The sequence below is a fragment of the Purpureocillium lilacinum genome (assembly GCF_023168085.1).
Source record: "Purpureocillium lilacinum CBS 284.36 DNA, scaffold_4, whole genome shotgun sequence".
NCBI lineage: Eukaryota > Fungi > Ascomycota > Sordariomycetes > Hypocreales > Ophiocordycipitaceae > Purpureocillium > Purpureocillium lilacinum.
Window position 1 is genome coordinate 3,927,833 of NW_027072114.1, and position 17,381 is coordinate 3,945,213.

General features: G+C 60.2%; 5 protein-coding genes across 5 annotated transcripts; 3 read left to right on the top strand and 2 right to left on the bottom strand.

Moving 5' to 3' along the window:
* Window positions 1-808: 808 nt before the first annotated feature.
* On the top strand, window positions 809-1,798 carry PLICBS_006354 (uncharacterized protein; the record flags this gene model as incomplete). Its single annotated transcript, XM_018328564.1, has 3 exons — window positions 809-931; window positions 1,005-1,217; window positions 1,352-1,798. The coding sequence occupies 3 exons, from the start codon at window positions 809-811 to the stop codon at window positions 1,796-1,798; spliced, it is 783 nt and encodes a 260-aa protein (XP_018172871.1).
* A 261-nt stretch (window positions 1,799-2,059) lies between these two features.
* PLICBS_006355 (uncharacterized protein) lies at window positions 2,060-2,445 on the bottom strand (the record flags this gene model as incomplete). The annotated part of the gene is made up of 2 exons (XM_065600927.1): window positions 2,060-2,198; window positions 2,387-2,445. 2 exons carry the CDS (start codon window positions 2,443-2,445, stop codon window positions 2,060-2,062), a joined length of 198 nt encoding a protein of 65 aa, XP_065456999.1.
* A 1,515-nt stretch (window positions 2,446-3,960) lies between these two features.
* Window positions 3,961-4,630, bottom strand: PLICBS_006356 (glucosamine-phosphate N-acetyltransferase-like protein; the record flags this gene model as incomplete). The annotated part of the gene is made up of 2 exons (XM_018328563.2): window positions 3,961-4,204; window positions 4,308-4,630. 2 exons carry the CDS (start codon window positions 4,628-4,630, stop codon window positions 3,961-3,963), a joined length of 567 nt encoding a protein of 188 aa, XP_018172870.1.
* Window positions 4,631-8,917: 4,287 nt separating this feature from the next.
* On the top strand, window positions 8,918-10,207 carry PLICBS_006357 (uncharacterized protein; the record flags this gene model as incomplete). The annotated part of the gene is made up of 3 exons (XM_018328561.2): window positions 8,918-9,012; window positions 9,093-9,188; window positions 9,289-10,207. 3 exons carry the CDS (start codon window positions 8,918-8,920, stop codon window positions 10,205-10,207), a joined length of 1,110 nt encoding a protein of 369 aa, XP_018172868.2.
* A 3,507-nt stretch (window positions 10,208-13,714) lies between these two features.
* On the top strand, window positions 13,715-17,260 carry PLICBS_006358 (uncharacterized protein; the record flags this gene model as incomplete). The annotated part of the gene is made up of 1 exon (XM_018328559.2): window positions 13,715-17,260. The coding sequence occupies one exon, from the start codon at window positions 13,715-13,717 to the stop codon at window positions 17,258-17,260; it is 3,546 nt and encodes a 1,181-aa protein (XP_018172866.2).
* Window positions 17,261-17,381: the final 121 nt, after the last annotated feature.

The window sequence follows — 17,381 nt, forward strand, 5'->3', positions numbered from 1 at the left end:
GTGACGAGGCCGGTATAGCGATCGGCCCGACCCCGTGTTACCTTGTAACTTTCCAGAGTTTGGCAGCGCATTTTCCGGGCGCAAGGGATGTGTGATGGACTTTATGGGCTGGTCTCTTATATTGATATCCAGGGGCAGGGAGGAAGCACCCAGCATTCGGTGAAATCTGACACCGCAAGGGGAATGGAAACCGTTTTCCAACCGCGCTCTTGTACCACCTCGCTAGATATCCAACGGCTCCTGACTTTCCTTGTCCGTAAACTGTTCTGTCACCGTGTATCCCGAACCTGTCCGAGCACGGGAGATAACTGTACGTTTATGCCTAAATTACAACTTTTACTACTCCCGTTCTGACGTTCTACATCAGGAGTATCTCTTGCGGGGCAAAAGACGTGCTAGGCTAGAGTAGATACGAGAGATGACCGCGAGTGCCAGGCAAAAGACTACTCCGTCTGGCACCCGTCCTATCCTTTCGCAAAGGGGACTCTCGTATCAAAGGCCTAAGCACCTGAATTGTAACATGTCGTCCCGGAGCGGTGCAGGGTAAGCCAGTTCAGCCCCGGGGGCAACGCGGAGAGAACGCCGTGTGGGGTTGCCGGATTCGGCAAGTGGCGGCGGCGCGGTCGACACTCGATAGCCGGCCCAATGCTCTCGCCCCGCGTCGCTCTACTGTCATCGGCAAATGCCCCTCGCTGTGTCGACGGTTTTATTTACGTCTCCCCTCCTCCCAACGCAGCTGTTGCGCATTGGAAGCCCCCTCGACCAATCCCCGACTCGGAGGACCGCTGCAGCAACAAAAGAATCCCCAATGGCGTCGTCTCTCTTCTCCCTCGAGGGCCACACGGCCGTCGTCACCGGCTGCACGCGCGGCATCGGCCAGGCCGTGGCCGTGGGGCTCGCCGAGGCCGGCGCGGACCTCATCCTCGTCCAGGTACGTGTTGCTTCGTCCAAGGGAGGATGACCTCAGACTTGGGCTGCGGCACTGACAGTGTGTGTGAAACCAGAGAGACACGTCCAACACGGCCACCAAGGAGGCCGTCGAGCGGCTCGGGCGCAAGGCCTCCATCTACACGGCCGACATGGGCTCGCGCGAGCAGGTCGCGGCGCTGACGCCCAAGATCCTCGCCGACGGGCACCAGGTGCGCATCCTGGTGACGTGCGCGGGCATCCAGCGGCGGCACAAGTGCGAGGTGTTTCCGGACTCTGACTTTGACGAGGTGAGTCGACCCCCTTGCAGTCTGTACTCTACCTGCCTCCGTGCCTGCCTGCCTTTGTCCGCGAAGCAAGGATTGGCTCCGGGTGAGAAGTAAGGGCGCACCGTTACTGACACGCGTGACGCGCGCACACACAGGTCATGCAAGTCAACCTCAACGCCGTCTTCACCCTCTGTCGCGACCTCGGCGCGCACATGCTCTCGCTCGACCCCTCCCCCGCGACGGGCCGGCGCGGCAGCATCATCAACTTCGCGTCGCTGCTGACCTTCCAGGGCGGGCTGACGGTGCCCGCGTACGCGGCCTCCAAGGGCGCCGTCGGGCAGCTGACCAAGTCGTTTGCCAACGAGTGGACGTCGCGCGGCGTCACCGTCAACGCCATCGCGCCGGGCTACATCGAGACGGAGATGAACACGGCGCTGCTCAACGACCCGGAGCGCCTGGCCAGCATCAGCGCGCGCATCCCCGCCGCGCGGTGGGGCAGCCCCGACGACTTCAAGGGCACGGCCGTGTACCTCGCCAGCAGGGCGAGCGGGTACGTGAGCGGGCACACGCTGGTCGTGGACGGCGGCTGGATGGGGAGGTGAGGCCGCCGCTGGCAGTCTTGGGGGTAATGTGAACCACACAGGCGGGACGGGACGAGCACGCGCGAGCAGGCAGCCGAGCCAATACGTTGGGAGTTCAGAAAGCAGCAATGCAAGCCTTGGTATAGCAGACCAAAAATAGACCAAATATCGACTCCAATGCCATCCCTTCCCATCCGTTCCCAACGTTCGCCATCGCCGTTCATGCATCGCTCCGTCACCTCAATCACCCGTGCAAAACGCTCATTTCCCTCTTCCGCTCCCTCAGAAACTCCCCGCCCGCGCCCTGACGACCCTCCTCTTGGCGAGCTTGCACCCGTCCGGGCCCATGACGGCCGTGACCTTGCTGCGCTGGCTGCGGACGACGCCGCGGCTCGACGACGAGGGGACCCGCGCGAGGGCGCTGCGACAGGTGGCACGTGGCCGTCAGTTTACTGTACTGTAACGCCTGGAGTCTGCGTATTGTGTAGTTGCAATGTATCATGACATGTGTTTTAGAGACCGGGGGAGATGGAGGGGGAATGCAAGGTTGTGTGAAGATGAGGGTCCCGATGTGTAAGTAACTTGTGAGCCTCGGGGGGAACAACATACTCTGCTTGCAAGGCCGCGATGCGCACCCGCGCAATCACCGAGTGCAACTCCTCGAGCATGCTGTTCGTGCTTTGCGCCCCTGAAGGGCTAGCTAAACCGATGCGGTCGCGTGAGATAATAGTCTAGCGAGGTGCGAGGCGCCAAACTTAGGCCGAGGCTTCGTTCGTTCGTTCGCGCTCGTGGGGTATCAGCAACAAAAAAGCGTCAGAGGCTACAACAACCGCAAAACAGGTAACATCAGCCAAAGCAGACAAAGAGGGAAATCGTCCAGACCGCACGAGGTGACCATCCCCCCTCCCATATAAGTTTCGCACCATAGTCGTCGGCATTCCCCCCCTCCCCCTCCCCCCGTCAGCCCACCTCAGGATGTGGGAGGGACCCCCCCGAGTCTGACGGAGCCCCCGTACGGAATCACATGCTGCGCGCGTCGACGTCGACTAATACCTATTACAGCACACACGACCACCACCACCACATGCTCCTCCTGCTGCTGCGACTGTATGTATGCACGTACGCCCACTCTCGCTTTTCCATCGATACCACCACCACCACCACCACCACCACCCGCGCCCACACACACAACCACGAGATCGCGCCCATGGGTGGTACTTGGGAGCTGCATGGGCCCAGACGACAGCCGACATGGCCGGCCGGGCCGTGGGACAGCAGGTAGGCTATCTAGGTTCACTGGCCTGCCAGGCCTGGACCTGTTAGTGGCACTGAAGCTGCTCGCCACCGTGACGTGCCTCCGGAACCCGGGCCCACGAGATGCCCAACTCTCCGCGACGGCGCGGGTGCGGCGGGAGGGCGAGAATCCGGGGAAGCCAGACGGACGGCACACGCCCCCCGCGGTCATGCTGGCGTTGCAGCTCTTCGGTCGTGCAGGCACATGCATCGGCCGATGGCCAATGGGGGTCCTGGCGCGGGCTGAAGGCGTGCATAAGCGGCCCGTCTGCAACGTCGGGGTCCCTGGCTCCTCTCTGCCTTGACTTCACTTTCCCTTCATGTTGCACATGCATCCGACGCACGCCACTGGCGACGCACTCGCCGTCGCCGACGTCTCTTGCGGCCATGGCGGCTCGTTCCGTCTGCCGTCATGTTGCATTCAGCTGTAATCTCGCGCGCCAACACATCGCATCGCATCGCATCGCATGGTATCGCTCGCTCAGCCGTCACGGAACGCGCCATCGAGACATGGGAAACGTGGAAACCTGTTATATTGCCCGGTCGGCCACGCCGTCCGCGCCGGAAACCCAGAACCCTCCAAGCGGGCATTTCCGTCTCTCTAGATTTTGCTCCCTGCGCCGTTTGTCAAAAAAACGTGGACACCCGAAAAAGGAAGACCGACACCGAGGCCGCGCAGACAAGGCAAGGCAAAAACAAAAAACGCAATAAAAGCCGCACTGCAGCATCGCTCAACCCGCCGCAGCCCGACGATGCTCTGAAACACACGCGGCCGTCCGCCGATGACGGCCCAAAAATGTTCTCCCCTTTCCAATTAGGCCTCCTCTGTAATACCATCTCCCGCCAAACGCAGACAGACAGGCGTACACAAACGGTGCGTCGCAGGAGCGCTATTGAGGCTTACTTTTGCTGCCCTCGTAGTAGTGCGCCATCTGCAGGCCGGCCCTGCGGAAGCCGCACTTGATGTAGAAGCCCTCGTTGGCATCGCTGCAGTCGAGGATGCTCTTGTAGCAGCCGATGCGCTCGGCGACGAAGTCGAGGGCCTGGATGAGGCGCAGCCCGAGCTTCTTGCCCTGCTGGCTCTTGGACACGGCAATGTCTTCGATGTGACCGACGGCGCCCAGGTTGTGGATGCTACAAGCCAAGGGGTCAGCACGGTAATCGTTTGAGGAAGCCAGTAGCTCTTCGAGCATACGGCGGGAGAAACAAATGACGGGGGTCACAAAGGGGTACGCACAACTTGCGCTCAACTATCAGGGCACCCGTGGCGACGACGGCGCCGGCATCGTCCTCGATGACGATGATGTAGTAGCCCTCCTGCTTGACCATGCGCTCGTATTGGGCCTCAAACTCGTCCTTGGCGATGTCGCCGACCGTGGTCAGGACGCGCAGGCAGTCGAGGAAGCCCGTGTCGTAGTCGGAGCGGCGCAGGGGCCGCAGCTTGTAACCCTCGGGCAGCGCAGCCGAGACGTCGGGGGAGACGAGGTACGAGGGGAAGAGGCCCTCGTCGGCGGCCATGGCGGAAAAGGACGAGGCGCCGGGGATAATGAGGCTAGGCATTGGATGGAGGCGGTCGGAATTGCGTCGTGGTGGTGGTGATGGCGATGGCGATGATTGCAGTGGAGGAGTGGAGGGGGGTTCGTGGAGGTGGCAATTGAGAGCTGCGATTTGCAGACGGTCGCTGTTGCTAGACGGCGAAGCTGGTGTCGGTGACGAGCTTGCTGGCGGTGATGGAAGATGGGGATGAACGAGAGACGAATGGCGATGGGAGCTGAAGCTGAAGTTGGGAGAGGAGCTGGAGGGGAGGAGGAGGAGGAAGAGGCGCAAGACAGCCGCAATCAATACGGCGAAACAGCTGGAAGGGCTGACCTCACCACCGCTTTGTCGATTGATGGGATGGGCTGGATGGATTGGATGGATGGAACCCACCGCATCGGGTCCTGGCGTCGTTTCCAGGGGCGCGGGACGACGAAGGACGCCCACGCTACAACCAGCACGGGCGACAAATGGAACGGGGCACCCTAGCAGGGCCGGCAGCACCCACAGCGCCTCACCTCGCCTCGCCTCTCACAGCCATAGAGGCTCGCCAGGGGGGGCAGCCAAGCAGGTTGGCAGGCACCGAAGCTACTGCCCAAGGGGCCCCACTGGCATTCGAGCCGCTTCAGGGGTCGCAATGGCCCGTGTGAGCGGCTTCCCCAGGCGGGCTCGTACCTGGAATCGGCGGTGAATTTTCAGCTGCAGCGGCACTTTGTCGACCGATCTCTCCCGTCCAGTCCCGTCTGCCGCGGCGACCGATTCCCGCATGCGTCCGGCCGGCCCAGCTCAGTCCAGTATGCGCTGCAGGCGTGTGCTCACCCTCTGTGCTCACCACGGGCCGGCAGTGAGACACCGAGACAATGGGCCTGCCAGCTCAGTCAGGCATCTTCTGGCTGGCAACTCGAAGCCCGGCCAGTAGCGCTTCCCACAGCGGCCACGCCGTGCCTGTTGTTGGGTTGAAAGACCTGGCCTGGCCTGGAGGGCTGGCATGGGCATTTCCGGGGGGGGTCCGCAGTGGCTGTGGCTGATGACTGCTGTGGATGATGTGAGGCGAGGGAGGCTGAGGCCGTCGGCCGGCCCTCGTGTTTATTCTTGGAAAACCGGGTCCCGGCATCGACGCCGTTGGAGCCACCCACCCATCCCCATCCATCCCCCCTGAACGGGCAGCTCCGCGCGCGCCGCTGATGATGGTGAAGCTGCCTCCCCATGTTATTCACTTGTTCAATTTTTGTCCCCGTATTCGCTGTTCCAGCATTGACTCGAGCTCGCTCGCATTGTGCCGAGTGGGTTTTGGTGTGTCCAAGTCACAGACTGCGCTACTAGTTGACAACAGCTGTCTGAGACACATGGCCGAGTCCAAATCGGCAATACCGTCGTCGCCCGCAAACGGCCTCTCATGCTTCGGAAAAGTGTGCCAACCCACCACATTGACGGAACTCAGCATTCAATTTTATCACACAAACCCGCACTCGCAGCCCTGCATGGCATCCAAGGACATGGAGGACTAATATGTACCACCGACACCGCGTCCTTCGTCATCAGCCATTCCCGGCACATCCATACTCGTCCCACTTCCCGTCCTCAGGATGGTCCTTGTGCTCATGGGCGGCCCCCCTCCCCCTTCTCCCCTCCCTTCTGCACCGCTCCGCCCCTAGAGGGTGTTGAAGTGCCGGCCGGCGGCCCATATCGGCGTCCGGAACTCCGCCCGCCACTCCCGCCCGACTGCCCCTACACTTGCAGGAAGCAGGCTCGTCGCAGGCAATGTCACGCAAGGTCTTGTACAGTTTATTCCCCGCGCTTGAACAAGCATTGGTTCCATGACCGATGATTAACTGATGCACTTGAGTAGGGGACAAGTTGTGACTTTTGTTCGCACCTCTCGCCATTATGACCACCGTTAGGCCTAAAGCAGCGATGAACCACACTGTTTGAACTGGTTCAATTTTCATGTTGGTCTACGCCAACCAAACGCAGCCAAATTCTAGGCCAGGGATCATATAAATAATGGGCAACCAACTTCCCGAAACATCCTCCACGGTGGCCTACGCGTGATTGGGGCGTCATATGTATCATTGAGCACACAGGGCGATTGATCAGAGTTCGAGGGGCATATGTCGATGGTGGCCGTTTTGGACGGGGGTTTGCAGATACCTCTCGTCGCAGTCTCACTGCGTTGGGCCAATCTGAGTTGGCAGTTTTCCATCACCATTTGGCCAGACCACCGCTCACAAAAAGTGTTGGTCGGCAGCGATCCCCCTCTTTGGTGAATGCGGGCAACCTCTTGTTCGACACCAGTTGCAAGCAGGTAAACCTGGGTAACCGAAAGCGCCATCTGACCTTGAAATACCTTACTTGATCCGCCCCCATTTCTTCCTTCAATTGCTCTCGGCCCCGTGGTCCCCAGTCACCCACTTGACTACTTGCGTCACGATCAAGATCCTCAAAGGAACAGTCATGGCGGGCGGTGTCCCCTCCAGAATCTTTGTTACACTCGCTGCTGTGCTGGGAATAGCTAGCGCTGCCGCACCAAGCTGCAACGCATGGCACATCGCAAAGAGGGGTGAACCCTGCCGGAGCATCGCCGACACGTACGGCCTTACCGTGGCTCAGGTTCTACGATTCAACCCCACCGCCTCTAGTGACTGCGCCGAGAATGCCTTGATAGATTCCGCATTCTGCGTTGGAGTCGAGCACACGCTCAGTCCCCCCTCGCTCTTTACTTCAAGCTTGGAAATCTCTGCCGCCGCAAGGTTGAAAGGTGCTGCGAACTCGGTCTGGAGCGCAATCATGAACAGCTGGGTCCTCTCTTGGGTTCCAACACTGCGGCCAACGGTCGACACAAGCTTCACGCCCACACCATCACACGGCCCCATGCCGAGCAATTGTGTAAACTATTACAGAATCAGGCTGGTAACATTCCCGACAGATCTACTCCTTCCACACAGGTTGCTAACACGAATGGCTTTGGCTGATAGGACACCACTTGTGAGGACATTCTGTCCAACCATCCAGAGATAACCCGGGATCAGTTCTTGGAGTGGAACCCCATTCTCGCGGGAGATTGCCACGCTGTCTGGGCCGGCTACTACTACTGTGTCGGTGCTTACGCGCCTGGTCAGCGACCAGATCTCCCGACAGTCAAGGAGCGGCCCGCAGATGCCCCTTCAGACTCGACTGCCGAGTGCGTTGCGTGGTACAAGACCACTTATGGCGACACATGTGCCGAATTGACTCTCTTATTTGGAAGATTCTCGGAGGCGGACTTTACATCTTGGAATCCTTCGGTCGGGAGTGACTGCAAGGAAATCACAGTAAGATATTGAACGTGAGACGCTTAAAACACAATGTGAATTTGCGACTGCTGACAAGACGTGGGTAAATAGGAAAAGAACTGGTATTGTGTAGCCGTTCCAGGCACACCGACGACGAGAACAGCGCCTATACCCTCTTGAGATGCAATTGTACAAGCTGCCACCTCATCTACACCCCCGGCACGCACAGCAACCAGTACTTAAGGCTCCACCAGCCCATCTCGGCTCACGGTAACATGAATGGAGGGCCCTATTACCACCAGACGCCACTCTTTCCTCACGTGAGTTGTCTGGGCCCTATACCTTAGATTCTCAGATCTTTGACCATTACATCCTAGGGAGCATTAACCTCTGGCTGTTAAAAGCTGCGTTTTATAAAGCATGGCGAAACCGAGGACGTTGTAAAGTGCTCAACTGTATCCGGATATAAAGGAGCCTTGTTTCTCTATCTCTTAATTAGGGGCTTTGCCCCTTATATGTATAGATATATAGATATATAGGTTTGTCATAAGGGCTATATAACGCTGTAAGGCACCCATTATAGGAGATATATAATCCTTAGAGCTATGGGTCGACCATCTTCCCACAAGTCTCACTCAGCACGGCTCGGCTCTCGGTGCAGACGCGATTGCCGGAGTAAAGCAGGTGGCGATTGACAGCTGTCGAAAAGCGGGGGTCCTGCGTTGCATCGCCGCGGTGCCATGAAGAACCGGCCGGGGCGATGCGTAGTGCGTCTTCGTCGCTACTCACTGCACTCGCCCAAGGAGACACCACGTTACCACCGCGGGCGCATTGTTAGCAGCGCGAAGCCACTGGCTCTGCGGTCTGGTCGGTCACCTCCGCCGGCATGCCATCTGCATATGGCCGGCCACTCCCGCTATCTAGATTATTTCCCAGCCAGAGTCGTGAACCAGGCCGCCCCCATCTTTGCGGGTACGTACCACCCGAAGCCTAGACCGCATCGCCCTCTTCTACTTGTCCCGGGAGCAAAGTCCACACCATGGACCTCGCCGTGACGCTCATCAAGTCCGTCATGCGGGCGTTCTATCCGACGCGCGACATCCTACTCGTCGACGCCTTGATACTTCACGAAGCGTACGTCCAGCTCCGCCTGCCACTCTGTGGCGTCATCGTCTGTTAAGGAAGCGTCGTCCTCTAACAAACATCTCGGGCAGCCTTCGTGACGACCACCTCGCCTATCTCATGGCCATCAATACCAAGGACCTACATGAAATCTGCGGCAAACTGAGCGAAGACCGTTTCTTGGCCATGTGAGTCTTCCATGCTCAGCTGGTCTCGTGATGGTTGCGTACGAGAGCATGCGCCAGGCTGGCCGGCATCTCGTGCTGACTCGGTTCTCTCTACTACAAGGCACACGAGGCAGGAATTGCGTGAAGGGAATCTCCGGCCTAGTAATCGCACGTGGTACTACATCAATTATCGCCACACCATTGATGCTATCAAGTGGCGAGTCTACAGCATCGACAGGGAGGTGCAGGGAAGCACTGTTGCGGCTAATGAGAAGAAAGAGTATATCTGTACGTTTTGCAAGGCCGAGTGGACGACCATGGAAGTTCTCGACAACTTTAGCCCTAACGGCTTTCTGTGCCACCGTTGTTATCACACATTGACATCTGAGGCAGACCGGAATTCCGGAGGACACGAGCAATCGTCGCGTCTACACCACCAGTTCAAGTTCATCAGCGAGCTTCTCCCCAAGATTGACGCCGTCTACATCCCGGAGTGCGACTTCGATCGGGCGCTCTCGAAGGCCCGGCCGGTTATTCGCGATGCCACGCACCAGCGCGCCGCAACGGTGCCCGTCGAGGGAGGCGGGAACCAGCCCACAGCTGTCAAAGGCCTGGCCAACACAGGACCACAGTCCATCACCGTCAACATATTGACGTCGGACGGGCCCTCCGAGGCGGACAAGGCGGCGGAGAAGGCTCTCAAGGAGAAGATTGCCGAACGGAACGCACTGCCGGCGTGGATGTCCAACAGCACAGTGACCGGCGAATCTTTCTCGGGAGCGGCCGCCACCGACGAGGTCTCCACGGTCAAAAGTGAAGCGATCAAACATGTTGCTAAGGGCATGTTACAGGATGACAACGCTAGCGCACAGATTGATGGCATCTGTGAGAAGCTAAAGGCAGAGCAAACTGCGGAGAGAGCACGGGAGGCGGGGAAGAAAGATGGCGGAGATGATGACGACGAGGATGACGATGAGTTTGGTTCGGACGAGGAAGACGAGTTCGAGGACGTGCCAGCAACGGCCACTAGCTCGGGCTAGGGGACATTCGGCGAGCGAGCTATGATACATGGAGGAATCGCTCCGAGCATGTCCGAGCGTCCTCAAATCGATAGCAGGAGACTCTAAGCGCAGCGATGACTCTAGAGGGCTGCATTCATCTCTCACCACGGCAGGGTCGATTGCGGCCGAATGAGTGAGAGGAAACCCGATCCTGGTTCTAAATGACGTTCAGCGACCTGGGATCTTTCTCGCTGATCCCCACCCACCTTCTTGGTTCCCATTCAGGAAGGCTCGTACTGTATCTTTCAGGGAGTTTGATAGGCAGGCTTGGAATGGTGATCCCGCATGTTGACACTACATGATGACCGTCCTGTACATAGTGACATTGCATGTTTACGATGGGACTAAGAGTGTGTGCGCGCGCAGGGTATAAATACAATGACGCTTGCTGAAGTTGAGACGAGACGCTACAAGAGCAAAATCATACAAGAGCTCAATACATCAGACAATCCGCTGGTCTACCTTTCTCATTTCCAAAACCGACTACCACCTCGTACAGGAATGCGCCGATGATGACCCAACGAGACAGAATCGGCAGTTCCGTACGGAACTATGAAAGTATTGTATCGCAATATGATCCGCCTTCATGTGATTTGATACTCGACACACTGGGATTGCATCGACTTGGTTGCTAACATGATTCCAATACCGTATGAACACTGCATGTGCCGTCATGTTCCAAAACGACAAACATTGCCCCAGAATATCTCTCCAGTGAAAAAGTCCCAGCCCGGATTCCCGATCTGGTCCCCACACTTGAGCCATAGCCCCTTCCCCGGCCGGCCACGGTCCTCAGTCTCGTCCGTGAATGGGTACCATAACTGCGATCCTTGCGACCCCCAAGTATTCTCCATGTATATCTCTTCTTCGGTTCGCAATTCCAAGCGCGTTTCTCTAGAAGTAAGGGCTAGCCATGCTCCGTCTGGCAGCGCTACCCAAGTTTTTGCTATATTTGGCAGTCTCGAACTCATATTGACGAGAGGGTCAAAGAATTCGGCCTTCATTTCATCAGTTATGAGCTTCGGCCAGATTGTTCGTAAGTAAAACTCTCCGGTGAACAGCAAAGTCACTTGGCGCAGGTGCGGGAAGGCTCGCGGCAGGAGCTCAAGCTTCTGTCTAAACCGCGCCCGGTCCCGTATCTGCACGTCGATGCTTCTCTCTTCATTGAAGAGTTGCAATTCCCACGTCATCCTCAAATCACTGACAAGGTGTATGGCCGAGCTCAGTAGACGTGGGGAGCCTGGGATGGTGCTCTGACGTAGCAAGCCATCCACCAGGAACTGGCTTTCCACTATTATGCAGTTCCTACTGTATAGAACCTGGAGTCCCTCGTGATACCTAGCCGTAGCAATGTCAGCTGTGCGCTCCGGTATGAAACAGGCCCAGGTTGACCCTTACGCCTGCTTGCATGACAACAAAAAGCCCATTGCTCCGATAAAGCACCTGTTGGGGATGGGTAATATGTCGACCCAAGCATTGCACATGGCTTCCCCCCAAAGGCACCCATCATAAAGGATTCCTTGCGGAGACTCGACACGCGGATTTAGTCGATGGCAGCGGCACCCGTACCACCTCCAAGCTTTGCAAGTACCGCGCGGCTTTCCATTGTGTGTATATAAGAGCGGAGGGTAACCACCATGCACGGGAATTTGATTTGGCTTGCCGGCGGTTTCGGCAGTATAGCGCGGAAGATCGAAGCGGAGATCCATGTGCATGTCGCAATTGCCAAAGGCTTTGAGAAGAACGGCCAGGCGTATCTCGCCGGGCAGATTGAAGAATGCAGATCCGGCTTGGGCCGTTGCCGAACCCTTGTCGATCGGGGTTGAGTCCTCAAAGAAAGGAAGCGGCGGGTCTCCCGGAGCCGCCACCTCGCGTCCCACGGCTCTGCGAACCCATTTGCGTACTCGGTTCATGATGCAACCAGTCGAGTGGGTGGCCACGGAGACAAAAGTCGACTGAGCAGGAAGCTAAAGGCGACATAGACGCATCGGTGAATCAATTTGAAAGTGGGAAGATTAGGCGTTCTTGTATTCTTTCAAGCGGCCATATCTCCAACGGACGCAGTTGCGTGCAGCGCGCCCGCAGTGCCAGCCAACGTCCGACGGGACGCGCGCTCCATGTGACTTGTCCTGCCCCTGGGTGTGTGAGCGCTCTGATCCCATTTGCCTGACCAGTCTTCTCCGCGTTTGCTACATGTCCTGCGACTCCTCTATTCGCCCCGCGTTTATTACAGGTAATATCGTTAAACATGTCTCTGCAAGGCTGGGCTACGGGTCACAGCAGGACTGACGCGAGTGTTGGACTTTGCACAGATGTTTGGTGCCTTACTTCGGTACCACTACCAACTGTCAATAATTTTGGGGGTCCAATCGGCAAAGAGAGCGTGAGCCGATTCCACAGTTCGAGCAGCACGACATCTGATGGTGAAGTTGCAAACCTGCCGCCTCGAGCTGTACGTAGAGTGGTAAATGCTGGTGGTGGACCATGGACGGAACGTCATCAGTGATCACTACAGGTGGGCGAGACTAATTTTAGCTTGCCCTCATCAGGCATTCCTTAACTGGCACGTCTTGTGTGGGCTACGTATTGTCCAGGCCCGCCTTCAGCTGCCGAAAAGCTTGCCTCCCTGGATGTTGCCACGCGAGCCGGCGGTGGTCGTATGACTCGAGAGTCGAGAGCTACCGACTCTCCCACCGACGCGCGCAACACGCAGAAGCCAGGCGACGACGCGGCCAATGACAGCCGGGCCCATTGTCCAAGACGGCATTTCCAGTTGGCCCCTCCGCTCCGTGGCCGCCCGTTGCGATGGTCCACAGTTCCCCACACATCCCGAAACAAACGGGTCCCCAGGGGCGGCACAGGCACAAGACAAGCTCAATGTCCGCCACACAAAGACAGAACAGGGAGCGGACAGAGCAGGAGAGAGACACAATCACATGCAAAGACGCCACCCACCCACCGCACAGCAGCAGCACAAGCACCAGCAAGCACCAGCAGCAGCTCCACCGTCCAGCCAATACCCTCCGCGCCGGAGCATGTGCCGTCCCGAATTTGTTGACCCTCAACGCGCGGGCGCGCGCTGCACGTACCGCCTGTACAGCGAACGACCTGGGCGGTGGTGAGTGGTGACATCAACCCTCGCCCGTTGCTGGGAACTCTCCCTACCCAAATATTGCCGTATTCGTTCACACAACTGCTGCAATCTGCACACTCCTTCCCTCTCTTTGTTCGCGCCTGTGCAGAAGGAGCTGCATGCAAGAAGAAAAGGGGATTGCTTCCCGCTGCCCAACGAACTGACTGCATGCGCCGCCTCGCGACGACGGCCATGTACACGCGAGACCCGCCATCGTCATCGTCAACATCAGCAGCGTCCCCAACAACGCCACTACCAACAACAACATCAGCATCGTCATCTTTCCACGTTCGACCGCGTCGATTACCTGCCACTCTGCGCGCAGCAGCCGGCGCGCCTCCACCGCCGCCGACATGGCTGCCGGAGACCGCGACAGAGACCGAGGCAGAAGCAGAGACAAGGACATCGAGGCGGCCATGACCTCGCATCACCCCTACCCGGGCCCGACGCTGCTGCCCTCGCCCGTCGCCCACGCCGTCACGCTCGCCGCGCGCTCCACCAGCCTCGCCATCCGCCTCTCCTCCCTCGTCGGCGCCTACTCCCTCGATGCCGCGCGCCTCACCACGCTGTCCAGCCTCGAGCTAGCCCGCGGCATGGTCGAGGGCGTGCTGGCCCGGGCCGCCGGGGACGTCGGCTCCGGCTCCGGCTCCGGCGGCCAGGCCCCGACGTCTTCTTCGCGCCTCGCCGCCGCCGAGGCCGAGTCCCTCCTCGAGCGCAGCCTCGACGGCCTGCACCGCGCCGTCGCCACCGCCGTGTTCTGGACCTCGGCCGGGTTCCGCCTCACGGGCACGACCCTCGCTGCCGCGAGCGGCGCCTCGCAGGTGCTCCTGTCGTCGCTCGACCAGATCTTTGGCTCCACCGACTCGTCGCGCGCCGTCGCCGGCGTCATCGCCCTCGCCCGCCGCGAGTTCAACAACCCGGCCACGGGCGCCTCGGGCGAGAAGGTCGGCGTCATGGATCTGGTGCTGGCGCTCGCTGCGTTGGCGTACCTGCAGCGCGCGTGTCGCCGGCTGCCGGCCGAGGAGCAGCGGAGGAGTGCCTGCGAAGAGATTATCTGGGATGTTGTCGTGCTTAATGATGGTGAGCGTGTCGACGTCCAGCAGCAGGATGAAAGGATCGTGGAGCTGTCCGGCCAAAGGGCGGTGACTGGCGGGGATGGCTCCAATGCCAGAAGCGACATGCAAGACGACGAGGCAGTTCTCTCGCGGCTCAAAAACCACATCGTCTCCTCCCTTGCCCCGGGGACAACCGTCTCCATCTCCAGCTCTGTATCATCCGTACAAACCATCACCGTCGACGTCGAGGGCTCAAACCTGCCGTCTCTGCCGACACCACCGGGGGCGGAGATCGTCGAGACGCGAGGCCCGTCGTCTCATGGCCTTGTGCCGGACGCAGCGAACCATCGCCCCTGGACACCGCACGGTCATCGCCGTCAAGACTCGTACCGCGTCGTGTACCGCATCGAACGGGACAGGTTTCGCTCGACGTCGCTCCACGGAGAGGAGGACGAGGAGTCTGGCCGGGCAGTCGTCGAGGTGACAGGGGACAACGAGGCGAGCAGCCACCCATCCACCGACAGCAACGCCCCGTTTTATAGTCTTGAGCATAAGCCGAGCCACTCGTCGCCGGCGTCGCTGTCGACCTTGGTCACCACGGATAGCCCGGTCCCCGACAGCGACCCAGACTCGATTGCCTCGACGCCAGCTATTGTCGAGGCGTCCACCAATGCCAACAACAGCAATAGCCACACCAACTCTCGACACACGTCACAGCCGACTCAGCCAATCCCCTATCATGAAACCGCCGCAAACCAAAAGAAGCAGCGGTCTCCCCTCACGCCGCCCGCTTCCTCATCCCGCGTCAACGTCGACAAGGCCCGCCCAGCGCTCGACATGGGCAAGCGCTCGCTGTCCAAGAAAAAGGGCGAGTCGGTCACTGCGCACAAAGGCTCCGACAAGAAGACGGGCTTCAAGCAGGTCCTCAAGGGGTCCAGCCAGTCCCTGACCAACATGTGGAACAAGGAGTCTCCGTCCCTCGACGCAACCCGCCCTTCCAAGACGAAGCCGCAATGGAAAGGGGCAGGCGGCGGCGAGTCGACACACAGCACAAAGCCTAAGCCCGCATTGACGTCGCGGGCCCAGACGCAGCATTCACAACGCGACGCCCCGAAGCGGAACCTGCAAACTCCCGAACCTATTCCCGGCCGCACCTCGTCGCGCGCCAGCTACGTCTCCATCCACGATCGGCGCCGCGACTCCATCGTCTCCCTGACCGACGCCTTTTCCATCCACACCAACGGCGAGATGCGGCCTGCCTCGCCGACCATTATACGCACAGACTATTCCGCGCAGGAGTCGAGCACGCGTCCCCGTAGCGGCGTCTACTCAGGGGACGGGACGGCGGTGCCATCTTCGCCGCACAAGACCCGCGGCCACGGGCTCGGCCACCGACGGTCCGCCTCGTACGCGCCCAGCCTGTACAGCCTGGCGACCAACGACTCGCAGTCGTCGCTGGTGCTCTCCTCGTACTACCAGAAGAGCGCGTACCACGCGTCGGACGCGCTCGCGACGCTCCGGCGCGAGGGCTTCGTCGACGGGGCCTTCCCGGCGGGCCACCTGCTGCCCAACATGGCGCGCTACATGCGCTTCTCGTCGGCGTGCTACGGGTCGCGCTTCCTCAAGGTCATGGGCATCTCGACGCAGGTGCCGGTGCCGGGCGCGTCGGAGGCGTCGACGCACCACGACGTGCGCCACTTTGTCCACCACACCGAGTCGGGCGCCGACAGCATCCTGCTGGCGTCGTTTGTCGACCCGCAGGGCGGCGCCGACGCGAGCGGCGCGACGGGCACGGGCGTGCCGCTCGTGCACTACATCTCGCTCGACCACGGCGCCAAGGCGGTGGTGCTCGCTTGCAGGGGCACGCTCGGCTTCGAGGACGTGCTGGCCGACATGACGTGCGAGTACGACGACATGATATGGCGCGGCAGGCGGTACAAGGTCCACAAGGGGATACACGCGTCGGCGCGCCGGCTGCTGTACGGCGACGATGGGCGCGTCCTCGTCACCATCAGGGAGGCGCTGCGCGAGTTCCCCGACTACGGGCTTGTTCTCTGCGGGCACTCGCTCGGCGGCGGCGTCACCTCCCTGCTGGGCGTGATGCTGGCACAACCCAACCCGGAGGGTCCCGGTTTCGTCATCTCGGCCGAGCCGCACGTCCGTCTCATCGAACCGCCACCGTCAAGCACCGCCTCCGCCCACACGGCGGCCCCCAGCCGGTCGAGCGACATCCGCCTCCCGTCCGGCCGGCGCATCCACGTGTACGCGTACGGCTCGCCCGGCGTCATGGCGCCGCCGCTGCGTAAGCTCACGCGCGGGCTCATCACGAGCGTCGTCCACGGCAACGACCTGGTGCCGCACCTCTCGCTGGGCGTGCTTCACGACACGCAGGCCCTCGCGCTGGCGTTCAAGAGCGACGAGAACAAGACCAAGGCGGACATCCGCGCGCGCATGTGGAGCGCCCTGCGCTCGCGGTGGGCGGCCCCAGGCTTCTCGCAGTATATGCCCATGCACGCGGGCGACAGCCATGGCGGACCGGGCGAGACGGACGAGGAGTGGCTCGCGCCGGCGCTCGACGCGCTGCGGCAGGGCATGAAGAACGCCAAGCTCGTGCCGCCGGGCGAGGTGTTTGCCATTGAGACCCAGCGCGTGCTCCGAAGGGACGCCTTTGTGCTGCCCGACGATGGGCCCGTGGGGAGGCCGGCGAGGCGCGTCGTGCTCAAGTACGTGCGCGACGTGGAGGCGCGGTTCGGCGAGGTGCGCTTCGGCACGGGGATGCTGACGGACCATAACCCGGCCAAGTACGAGGAGGCGCTGAACATGCTGCGGCTGGGGGTTGTGTAGGGCTGCCATGGCATGCCATACGCCGAGAGGGGGAGGAGGGTTGGAGATGGGACGGAACAGCTGCCCGCCGGCTGCGCGGCCCGCTCACCCATCGATTCACAGCCCGCCACTGCTCCCCCAG